Raw genomic sequence first — 11190 nt, 5'->3', positions numbered from 1 at the left:
TTCTCATATCTTGGTTTTAATTGTAGTGAAAACATTGGAGAATCCTTTCAAATCATTTACTTCTATATTTTGCATAATTTCTCTCCTTAGGTAATGTTTCTCATAAGACAAAATGGTATTTTGCATCTGTTGTTTTTGTTCGTCGTTCAGGTAATATGGTCGCCGACTCTCTAGCCCGATATACATCTTCTTTTCCAGGATTTGTCTGGATTAAAGAGGTTTCGGCGAAGATTCTTCCGTTAGTAACTACAGATGTATAGGCGTTTATGTCTTTTATCATTTAATCAATATATTTGATCTTTTTTTTTAAAAAAAAATCGATACAAATGGGTGGTTAGTTCTTGATTCCCCTTAAGCAAGTCATTTTTCATACACATGACGAAAGTTCTAAACCTTACCTGTATGTTTCAAGGGTTTCCGATATTTACCTATAGTGTCAAACTATGTTGATAGAGTTAACTCATATTTTAGTTCTTCAAATATATATTTTTTCAAAAGCAAAGCGAGATATATATTGATAAAAGTATAACCCTCAAAAAAAGATTTTAAAATACAAAGCCCCAACGAGTTACAATCTATAATGTAGATCAGACAAAAATACAAACCACGAGAGATGAAATGTCCAAATAAACAAAAAAAAAAAACCTAAAAAAACTAATGAATCGTAAAGTAAGATCCAACAAAAAAAAACCCTACTAGCATGAACGCATGATTCAAGCCAAATAAAACTTAAAGTCAAAAATCCAAAATGTTTCCGCCAACCACTAGGAGAAGGCCTCCATTCGGTAACAAAAGACGACGACAAGTTCAACCAAAACTGGATCATACAAGACGCACCAAAGTCAATAAAAAACAGAGACCCTTTCCAACAATGAAAACACGTAAGAACGACAACGTAACATCGAAACAACGATAGAGAGTTAAGAAAAAAACAAAAAAACACAAAGAACCAGAAGAAAAAAACGAGACATACAAATCGAAAAAGCCACATTGAAGTAGCACCATCGTTTTCACCTTCTACGCCTCCATCATCTACACATTCACCATGCTACTATCGTTCTCCAAATATATACTACCATTTATCACTTTTATTCTTAAAAGATAAAATTATAAATTTATGTGCATCAAAAGCGTAAAAAGTTTTCCACAAATATCAAATTTAACTCAAATTTTGATTTTTTAAAACAATGAAGTTATGATAATTGAGGGGCGGATTAAGAGTCCAAAAAATCATTTTCTATCTCAAATTTGTAGTAATATATCTTCTACATGTGGTTCTAATCTGTCTCCTGACGAGAAAACATGAACTCTACCCTTAACTAATATCCAACTACACCCAGGTGCCTTCCTTACACCTTTTATCCTCATTTCTTTTCTTAAACTTGTCACCTCAATATGTCTATCATTTGCAGCATATATGTTACAAAGGGTAACATGACCCGGTGCGTTCAAAGGATCCAACTCAAGCAGTCGTTTAGTTGCACGACTAGCAACATCTGCATCAGTTTTACTCAACCCACAGACCCCAACCAATGCCCCCCATATCGCATGATTTGGTTCAACAGGTAGCCTCAACACAAACTCCTCTGCATCCTTCACCTTCCCAGCCCTACCCAGAAGATTGATGATACTAATATAATGGTCAAAGCCAGGTTGAAGTCCATAAGAATTGACCATAGAATTAAATAACTCCCACCCTTTATCAACAAGACCCGCATGAGCACATGCTGTTAGGACACCTAGGAAAGTAACAGTGTCAGGGTAAAGTCCAAATTCAAGCATAGTTTCATACACCGTTAAAGCTTCACTGGCCCTCCCGTGGTCTGAGAGGCCCATGATCATGGAGTTCCATGAAATTTTGTCCCGATAAGCCATGTTTGAGAATATCCTATAAGAATCATCTATCTCCCCACATTTTGCATACATTGAAACCAGAGAGTTCTCAAGAATCAAATCATATTCATATATTGTCTTCACCTGCATACCATGTAATTGCCGCCCTTGATCAAGATATGCAACCGAACCCATGGCACCAAAAAGAACAGCAAACGTGCCATTTAACGGAGAAAATCCATGAGCCATCATTTCACCAAACAAGCTGATGGCTTCGGCGATCAGCTCATTTTGGACATACCCAGAAATCATTGAAGTCCATGCAATGTAATCCCTATCAGGCATGCTGTCAAAGAGATCGCATGCCTTGAATACTTGCCCTGCACTAAGATAGCCGGAAATCATGCAAGTCCATGCAATTTTGTTTCGGATAGGTACTGTGTCAAACAACTCTTGAGCCTTTTCTAACTGACCGGCTTGTACATAACCATTTATCATAGAATTTAAAGATTGATCATCAAAGTTATTCAGATCACCTTCCAACATATTGCTTGCATAGTCCATAAGACCAAACACTGAGTACATCCTAACAAGACTCCTACGTAACCTACCATCATAATCATCAAGCTTCCAGCCATTAACAATCAGCTGAGCGTGCAACTGTCTGCCGAGGTAAGGGAAACTAAGACCAGCACAAGCATAGGCAAGAGAAATAAAGGTCTCCCCATTGGGTTTGGAATCAGAAAGTGACATCTGAAGAAAAAGCAACAATGCCTCTTCATAAAAGCCATTCCAAGCAAACCCACCAATCATGGCTGTCCAAGAAACAACATTCTTCTCCGGCATAGTCCCGAACAAACCATAAGCCGCTTCCACATTCCCCGCACGACAATACCCAGATATCATACTAGTCCAAGTAATCACATTCCTAAACTCCATCTGGTCAAACAATGCCCTCGCCTCATCCATTCCACCATTTTCAGCATAACCCGCGATCATAACATTCCACGACACCACATTTCTACAAGGGGTCTGTTCAAAAACCATTCTCGCTCCCTCCAAATCCCCATTCCTAACCAACCCACCAACCATCGCATTCCACGACACGACATTCTTCTCCGGCATTACATCAAACACCCTCCTTGCATCCTCAACCCTCCCCGCATCCGCATACCCACCAAGCATCGCGGTCCAAGAAACCACATTCCTCTCCGGCATGCTCTCGAAAAACCAGCGAGCCTCGTCGAGCATCCCAGATTGCAAGTACCCGGACAACATAGCATTGCAGGTGACGATGTTTCTGTGCGGCATTACGTCGAACAGCATCCGAGCTTGGAATACATGACCCTTTCGGGTGTAGTTGGTGAGCAGCGAGGTCCATCGAACAACACGGGCGTGGAGGTCTCCGGCTGAAAAGCTCTGAAGAAGAAGGTTCCGTGCTTCGTGATGCCACCCTTTGGTTAGATAGCGGAAGAGCAGAGACTCGTCGCATACGGTTTTGGCAGTGAATGCTACCGGAGCTTGAGAAGGGTTGGTGCATGAACAATAGCACTGGTAGTGATACTGATACTTGAAGCGCCTCAATGCCAGCATCAACCGCTGAAGAATTGATGAGTGGTGGTGAAGAAGCATTGCACATAAACGACAAGCCGTTTCTCATTTTATATCCCACTTTAATTCTACTTTTTTCAAATGTATTTTATTAAAGGAGTTATATTATTAATGTATTGTGATGTAACTACTAACTAGAGTACAGGTGTTTGTATCACGAGTTGGGATAAGATTGTGCTTGCCATTCCCTTGGCTGAGCCTATTTTTAAACTCGACTTTGTTCATATACTCGAAGAAACTCGATGAGGTACAAGTTTAACAAAAATTAACCATAAAATGATGAGTTAGAGTTTGATGAAGTACGAGTTTAACAAAATTTGAGACACACGTTAAAATGTAGATCAAGGAAATTAGAACAAGAATTAAAGAATTCATGAATGAGAGCCTAAGAGGAATGTGACTGTAGGCCATAACTATTGAAAATAAAAGAATCGTATGTATCACGAGCAATAAGGGAGAGATGACTGTATATTTTCAAAAAATGGTGAGGTGACTAATTGTTAAGAAATTAAATGAAAAGTGAGATTTTCTCACATCCTTGAAATCTGATTGGTTGACGGTGTAAAAAAACTTTACACCGTCGGTGGATCAAACTTTTTCTCTTGTTTGACTACAATACTCTCCATATTGTTTTTTGGTACATACTCTCCATATTGAAGACTTTAACTTTGTTTCTACAGCGCAAATTTTCAGTTTTGATTAGAAATAAATAAGGGTTAAATGACTTTGGAAAATACTTAGATCAAGTTCCTTTTATCTTTTGCATTAATTTCTTCATTCAAACAAATGGACTTGATTTCATTTATTAAAAATTTATTGTTGAGTTCACATAAAAAAAATTGATCTCGTAAAATAGTGAAATATTGACATTAATCTCTCGATGAAGTACAAGTTTAACAAAAATTGAGACACACGTGAAAATGTAGATCAAGGAAATTAGAACAAGAATTAAAGAATTCATGAATGAGAGCCTAAGAGGAATGTGACTGTAAAAGGTCATAACTAATGAAAATAAAAGAATCGTATGTATCACGCGCAATAAGGGAGAGATAGACTGTATATTTTCAAAAAATGGTGAGGTGACTAATTGTTTGACTACAATACTCTCCATATTGTTTTTTTTTAGGGGTGAACATGGGTCGGGTAGATCCAATGAATCCGTCCAACCCAATCCGATCCAATAGGAAAAATGCGGGTTGGATCGGGTAATCGGGTTAATCGGATGGATTTTACTACAACCCAACTAAGTTCGGATCGGATTTCGGATTCAGTTCAAATCCATCCAACCCAACCCAGAATCCATACATATAATAATAAAATTTTTTATAATTTTACTCATACTTTGAGTGCTAGTGTCGGAGTGATGACTTTTTGAAACTTTGAGACTTAAGTATTTGTAGTTATTTGTCATATTTGAACTTAGAGTATTTGTTTGTAGTTATTTACTACATATCTTTATATATTATTTGGCATGTTGGAGACATATAAGTTCTAAGTGTCATGGCATGACATTTAGTGTTACTTTTCACTTTTTAGGTACTATTTATGTTAGATTGTTTCATGTCATCTGGTAATGAAGTTTTATATTTCCATTATATTTGGCTATATTTCATTTATGTGGTATTATTTCATGCTATTTGGTATAACTTTTTGTGTCATTTTCATACTATTTAGTATTATGACATATTTAATATTTTTTATAACTTTTTCTGAATTTATAATAATATTTGCAAGATTTTTTAATATTTCAGATATATTTTTATTTTAATAGTGACCCAATCAATCCATCCAACCCAATCCGAACTTCGTCGGGTTGGTTTGGATCGAATCTGAAGAAGAAATTCGTGAAATCCAACCCAACCCAGACAATTTTGATCGGTTCGGATTTTATTTTGACCAAAATCCATCCAACCCAACCTATGTGCACCCCTAGTTTTTTGGTACATACTCTCCATATATAAAGACTTTAAGTTTGTTTCTATAGCCCAAATTTTCAGTTTTGATTAGAAATAAATAAGAGTTAAATGACTTTAGAAAATACTTAGATCAAGTTCCTTGTATCTTTTGCATTAATTTCTTCATTCAAATAATAACAAATGGACTTCATTTCTAAAAGTAAATGTCATTTATTAAAAATTTATTGTTGAGTTCACATAAAAAAAAATTGATCTCGTAAAATAGAGAAATATTGACTTTAATCACTCAAAATTAAGCTGGGTATTTTAAGCTGTTGCCAGTAAGAGTGTCCGGCTCAGTGGCTGATTTATGCAATTCTTGAGTGCAGGATGAGAAACCAAACACTGTTAAAGTATGAGCTTTTGGAAAGAAGATCCCTAGCTCTCATCACCATGGTTCATTAAGCTTTTGTTTCGATGTAAACTTACAAACAGTTTTGAATACCCTCTAAAGTGAACGGAAGTTAACACTCACTTAGAGACAAAAAAATGAACAAGTCTCTTATAGAATCATATGAAATTATATTTGCGTTCACTGAACTAGTATCCAAGCACATCAAGTGACGGGTTTCACAAATCAACACCATGAAACGCACTGAAAATTCTAACTGCTTAAGGTAATAAAAAAAACAATCAATGCAATCCTTGTAACCAACCCCAAGTATAACAACTTTTACAACAGTTGAGAAACTACAAAATTTTGATGAGGTTTTGAAACATAGCATAAACAAAAACCAGACACTCGGCTACAGTGAATTACTACTCCGGAGAAATAAAAACCTTTTAAGCAACTGCAACTGGGACCTCAACATCCTCTGCCAAAGCAGCAGCAGGTTGGATGTATTCATCCTCCTCTTTAGGAGTGTGGATTGTGACAATATCAGGGAGGGGAGTTTTAGGACCCTGTTTCCCTTTAGGATCCCAATCAAGCATTATCTTCACCTTGATACCAAGTACACCCTATAAGATAGTAAGGAAAATTTTCATCAGTGCCATCTCTACACGTAATAAAACAATGAATGAATAACTTCAAAATGTTGGCAACAAATAAAACTCTATCAGACGTCTAAAAAGAAGAAGCAAACCACATCTACAAAAAAGAAGCAAACCTGTCTAAGTAGCACATGTCTCACTGCAGAGTCAATGTAATCCTTGACTGGCTGCCCAGAAGAAATCATGTATCCATCCTTGAACTTCATGGATTTAGCTCTCTGGGCTCTCAACTTTCCACTGACTATGACCTGCTCAAATCAAACGACCATTACAACCAACTCATTAAAGAAAGCAAATAATAGCAGTAGTTCAGAGCAGCTGCAACAGAACGAACCTCACATCCCTTCGCGCCACTCTCCATGACAAATCTCAAAACACCATAGCAAGCCCTGCAACAAATGGTTTGAGAAATGGAAGAGTTCTTAATGTCCCCACAAAACACATCAAAATTGTATTGATGCAAATAAAAATGGGAAAATCTTAAAAACTACCAGTCCACAATACAAAGAGGTCGTGAAAATACAGAAAATTTAAAAACTACCAGCCAACATGGTGAAATATAAACAAATGCAGCAGAAACCCATATTTACAAAGAAAAAACAGTGACACACAAACAATATACATACTACAATACAGCATTCTCAAAACTCAGCTTAAACAAGCTGGTTGAACCAGTCAGGAAGGAAACCCTGTCACCTTAGACAGTCCAAGCAGATAATTAGATTGGAAAAGGGTTGCATACAATGATGTTTTCAACTTATTGGTGACTTTTGTTGGAAAAACCTTCTTTCTTGGTTGTTTAGCTATGTAATTGTGTGATGGTAATGGTTTTTAATTTCAAGTATGAACTTGTTAAACAATACTACCATGCATTATGAACTTTTTAGAATTGTTCAACATACACCGTCAACAACCAGTTACTCGAGACTCACTAGTTCAATGAGTGATCCATTGATCACATTACCCGAACCAAGTCATAACTGGTGAAAACTGATAACACTGCTGCTACAATAACAAGCAAAATTCTTTCTACCAAAGATAAAATCATGTTTAGCCAAAATCAAATCAATATAAAAGACACAGAAATTCTTAAATGATAGTGTATGTTCCTCTTATCTAAACAAGAGTGATGCTATTCGTTACTGGACAAATTCAACGAAATATAAGAATGAGAATTTGTTTTCAATACATAATGTTATTCACATTCAATTGCCTAAACTTAAGGAACTATTAACCAATCATTTTAATTTGAAAACCATTCGTTTCCGTAACAAGAAGCATTATTGTCAAAACAAATACATACAACAAAGGAAATTGACGAAGGGGAAGATGGATTTACCTTTCGCTTCTTGCTGATTGTCGCGAATGAGAAGGAAGGTGGAGAGAGAAGAGGCGCGAGACAGCATGTATTACTGGTTGCATAGTGCAGTGTAGAGTTAAGAAGAAATAGATTATCAATAAAATTGTCACAGAGGTGATTGTTGTTTCCCCTATACAATTTGACTTTGATCTACAACTCATATATCTGCTGGCTCATTTCTGATGGCATTTCCTTTTATTGTGATGTTTTCATGTTATAATGGTTATATGGATGGATGAAAAAATTTAGCTTGTGGTATCGTGTGGAAGAATTTATGGTTTTTTTATTTCTGATTCAATCTGTAGCTGTTATTTCTCTGTTTGTGTTGTGGCTTATTTTTGGTGTTGTAAATTGCACTTGCAATCAAACTCAGGTTTGGTGAAGACCAAAGGTATTATCAAGAATAATACTCTTTAGGAACAAAATTTCTATATATAGATTCAAACAATCACTTTTAATCCATATGATTACCTATTGAGTTTGTTGGGGGAGACAGGGGAGCCCATGAGCCGAGGAGCAAGACACCAAGAGATATCGACGCCACATCTTAACCTAAAACCTTAAGACATTAGGTTTATGAGTCACATCTCTTATAAAGTCTTCTCCTCACCCAAACTTAACCAATGTGGGACTCCAACTCCGCACTTGAATTTTCAACAATCTGCCCCTCAAGTGCGAGTCACCTCCACATTATCATGACCCCCTCTGCGGAAGCTTATCCACCATTGTACCGTCGTTCGTCAACGGAACCCGCCGCCTAGCCACACTGCTAGGAAGACTTTCGACACAAGGAGTCGTTACCATGGTCTCACGAACCATCGGCTCTGATACCACTTGTAGGGGATTCAAGCACCTCGACTTTTTCGATGTGGGACTTGACTCCAACACTTGATTCCAACAATCTCCCCCTCAAGTGTGAGTCCCTCAACCACATCACCCATTGTCCTCCTGTCTGCGGAAGCTATCCACCCTTGTACCGTCGTTCGTCAACGGAACCCGCCGCCTAGCCACACTGCTAGGAAGACTTTCGACTGCTAGGAAGACTTTCGACACAAGGAGTCGTTACCATGGTCTCACGAACCATCAGCTCTGATCCACTTGTAGGGGATTCAAGCACCTCGATTGCACTGAGTAGTAGAGCGAGAAATCACAGATAAAGCACACAACATCTTTGGTCACTGCTGAACATGATACCGCGATCCGCTGTACCCTTCAAGTACCGCTGGATCCACTTGACTGCTTCCCAATGCTGCTTCCCTGGCTTGGACATGAACTTGCACACTTGACTAACTGCTTGTGCCAAATCCGGTCTAGTGCAAACCATAGCATACATCAAACAATCAACTACACTGGCATAAGGAATCTTAGACATACCTTCAATTTCTGAGTCTGTCTTCGGACATTGTTCCAAAGAAAGCTTAAAATGATTCACCAATGGAGTACTCACAGGATTTGCCTTGCTCAACCACATCACCCATGGTCCTCCCGGCGGAAGCTATCCAACCTTGTACCGTCGTTCGTCAACGGAACCCGCCACCTAGGCACACTGTTAGGAAGACTTTCGACACAAGGAGCCGTTACCATGGTCCCACGAACCATCAGCTCTGATACCACTTGTAGGGGTTCAAGCACATCGATTGCACGAAGTAGTAGAGTAAGAAATCACAGATAAAGCACACAACATCTTTGGTCACGCAGTTCGGCCAAATTGCCTACCTCTACGACTATCGAGTAGCTATAACTCCTTTGTATTACTTGTGGCATGAAGCATGTGGTACCAAGTACAACTTTTAGGGTTACATTGTTATCATATTTATAGTGGATTCTATTGATCTCTATTTTACAATAAAATCCTAATAAATCCTATAACAATCCCTTAAAACCTTTTACAATCCACATTAAATCAAATCCTAATAAACTAAAGATTTTAGCCCAAAATATAATGAGTCAAATCTCAACAGAGTTTAAACACAGTTTAATATCAAGTTATTACATTGACGAGAAAAAAAAAGTTATTACATTTTACATTGTGTTTTTTTGGGTAAGTAAAATAGTATAAAAAGAAGTACTCAGTGGGGTACTTCAACCTAATATAAGAGGGGAAGAAAAGAGAACAAATAAAAGAATAGATACTATAATAGAAACAAAACCATGAATATATATCAACCCATTTCCCTACACTAATTCACTCTAGCATTTTACATTGTGTGACCAGTGACTAGACGTCATGCTTGGAGGCTCTATTAAAAAAGGTACACATATTAACCAGATTATAAATTACACCTAGGATTTATATAATGTTCTCAAGGATCATTATTGTGTCTTTGATTTTTAATAATACACCACCAGCTTCATAGCTTCTTCCTTTTATTTTATGAAGAACTTGCAATTTATTTCTCAAAATTACTTTCATTTTTCTCAATTTCATGTGTCAAACAATCCTGTATTATTACTTGAAATTTCTTATTGGACATGCAACGTGTTAATTTATTTACTTTTTCAAATTTTTATTTTGATTGTCCATTAGTTAATATCATTTTAGAAAAAAATATATGAAATTTAATTTGCATGTTAAAAAGTTAAACAGTAGCATTTTTCATGTACTATGATAAGAGTAAATTAGAATATCTTTAAATGTTAAAACAAATAAATTAGCAAAAGTTTTAATTGTTGCTGATGATATGATGTGATCCTATTACACTTGTTATGTTGGTTTTTATAATAACTTCATTTTTTTACAAATTAGTAAACATTTTTCAACTGTCGATGTATTATATATTTCACATATGCTATAATGATCACTTCTTAGTTTTCATGAAGATTTTAACACTTTAATTTTGACAGTTTGAAGGGTGTGGCGGCAAAGCTGATGTCGAACAACACTTCTCAAATAAGTTATGATGTTTTTGTGAGCTTTAGAGGTGTGGACATCCGTCACGGTTTTCTTAGTCATTTGACTAAGGCTTTTCCCCAAAAGCAAATAAACGCTTTTGTAGATGATAAACTTAAGAGGGGAGATGATATATCGCCTGCACTTCTTGAAGCAATTGAAGGATCATTCATTTCATTGATCATATTCTCAGAAAACTATGCTTCTTCACATTGGTGTTTGGATGAACTTGTGAAAATACTTGAGTGCAAAGAGAAATTTGGACAGATTGTAATACCTGATTTCTACAAGTTAGACCCTTCAGATGTACGACATCAAAGGAAGAGTTATAAAAATTCACTCGTTGAACATAAAAGGAAGTATAATTTGTACAAGGTGGAGCTATGGAGGCAAGCTTTAAACAAATCTGCTAATTTATCAGGAATTAAGTCATTGGATTTTCAGTAAGTTTTTTCACCATAGTTTCTTAAAAAATTTCAAGCTATTACTTATGATATTGCTTAAATAATAAAATACTTGAGCTTAACTTTTGTGTATAAAAAATGGGC

The 11190-nt window shown here is 36.6% G+C and overlaps 3 protein-coding genes across 3 annotated transcripts; 1 reads left to right on the top strand and 2 right to left on the bottom strand.

Moving 5' to 3' along the window:
* Positions 1 to 222: 222 nt before the first annotated feature.
* On the bottom strand, positions 223 to 3505 carry LOC130747667 (pentatricopeptide repeat-containing protein At1g32415, mitochondrial-like). Its single transcript, XM_057600665.1, has one exon. The coding sequence runs from the start codon at positions 3463 to 3465 to the stop codon at positions 1243 to 1245; it is 2223 nt and encodes a 740-aa protein (XP_057456648.1). The 5' UTR covers positions 3466 to 3505; the 3' UTR covers positions 223 to 1242.
* A 2484-nt stretch (positions 3506 to 5989) lies between these two features.
* LOC130747664 (40S ribosomal protein S3-3-like) lies at positions 5990 to 7878 on the bottom strand. The gene is made up of 4 exons (XM_057600662.1): positions 7732 to 7878; positions 6727 to 6781; positions 6509 to 6640; positions 5990 to 6359 (listed from the first exon to the last, which is right to left on the bottom strand). The coding sequence occupies exons 1-4, from the start codon at positions 7812 to 7814 to the stop codon at positions 6183 to 6185; spliced, it is 447 nt and encodes a 148-aa protein (XP_057456645.1). The 5' UTR covers positions 7815 to 7878; the 3' UTR covers positions 5990 to 6182.
* Positions 7879 to 10621: 2743 nt separating this feature from the next.
* LOC130747665 (disease resistance protein RLM3-like) lies at positions 10622 to 11089 on the top strand. Its single transcript, XM_057600663.1, has one exon. The coding sequence runs from the start codon at positions 10622 to 10624 to the stop codon at positions 11087 to 11089; it is 468 nt and encodes a 155-aa protein (XP_057456646.1).
* Positions 11090 to 11190: the final 101 nt, after the last annotated feature.

This window comes from Lotus japonicus, chromosome 3 (assembly GCF_012489685.1).
Source record: "Lotus japonicus ecotype B-129 chromosome 3, LjGifu_v1.2".
NCBI classification, from domain to species: Eukaryota; Viridiplantae; Streptophyta; class Magnoliopsida; order Fabales; family Fabaceae; genus Lotus; species Lotus japonicus.
The sequence above is the reverse complement of the archived record's forward strand: the minus strand, read 5'-3'. Positions and strand labels throughout refer to the sequence as shown.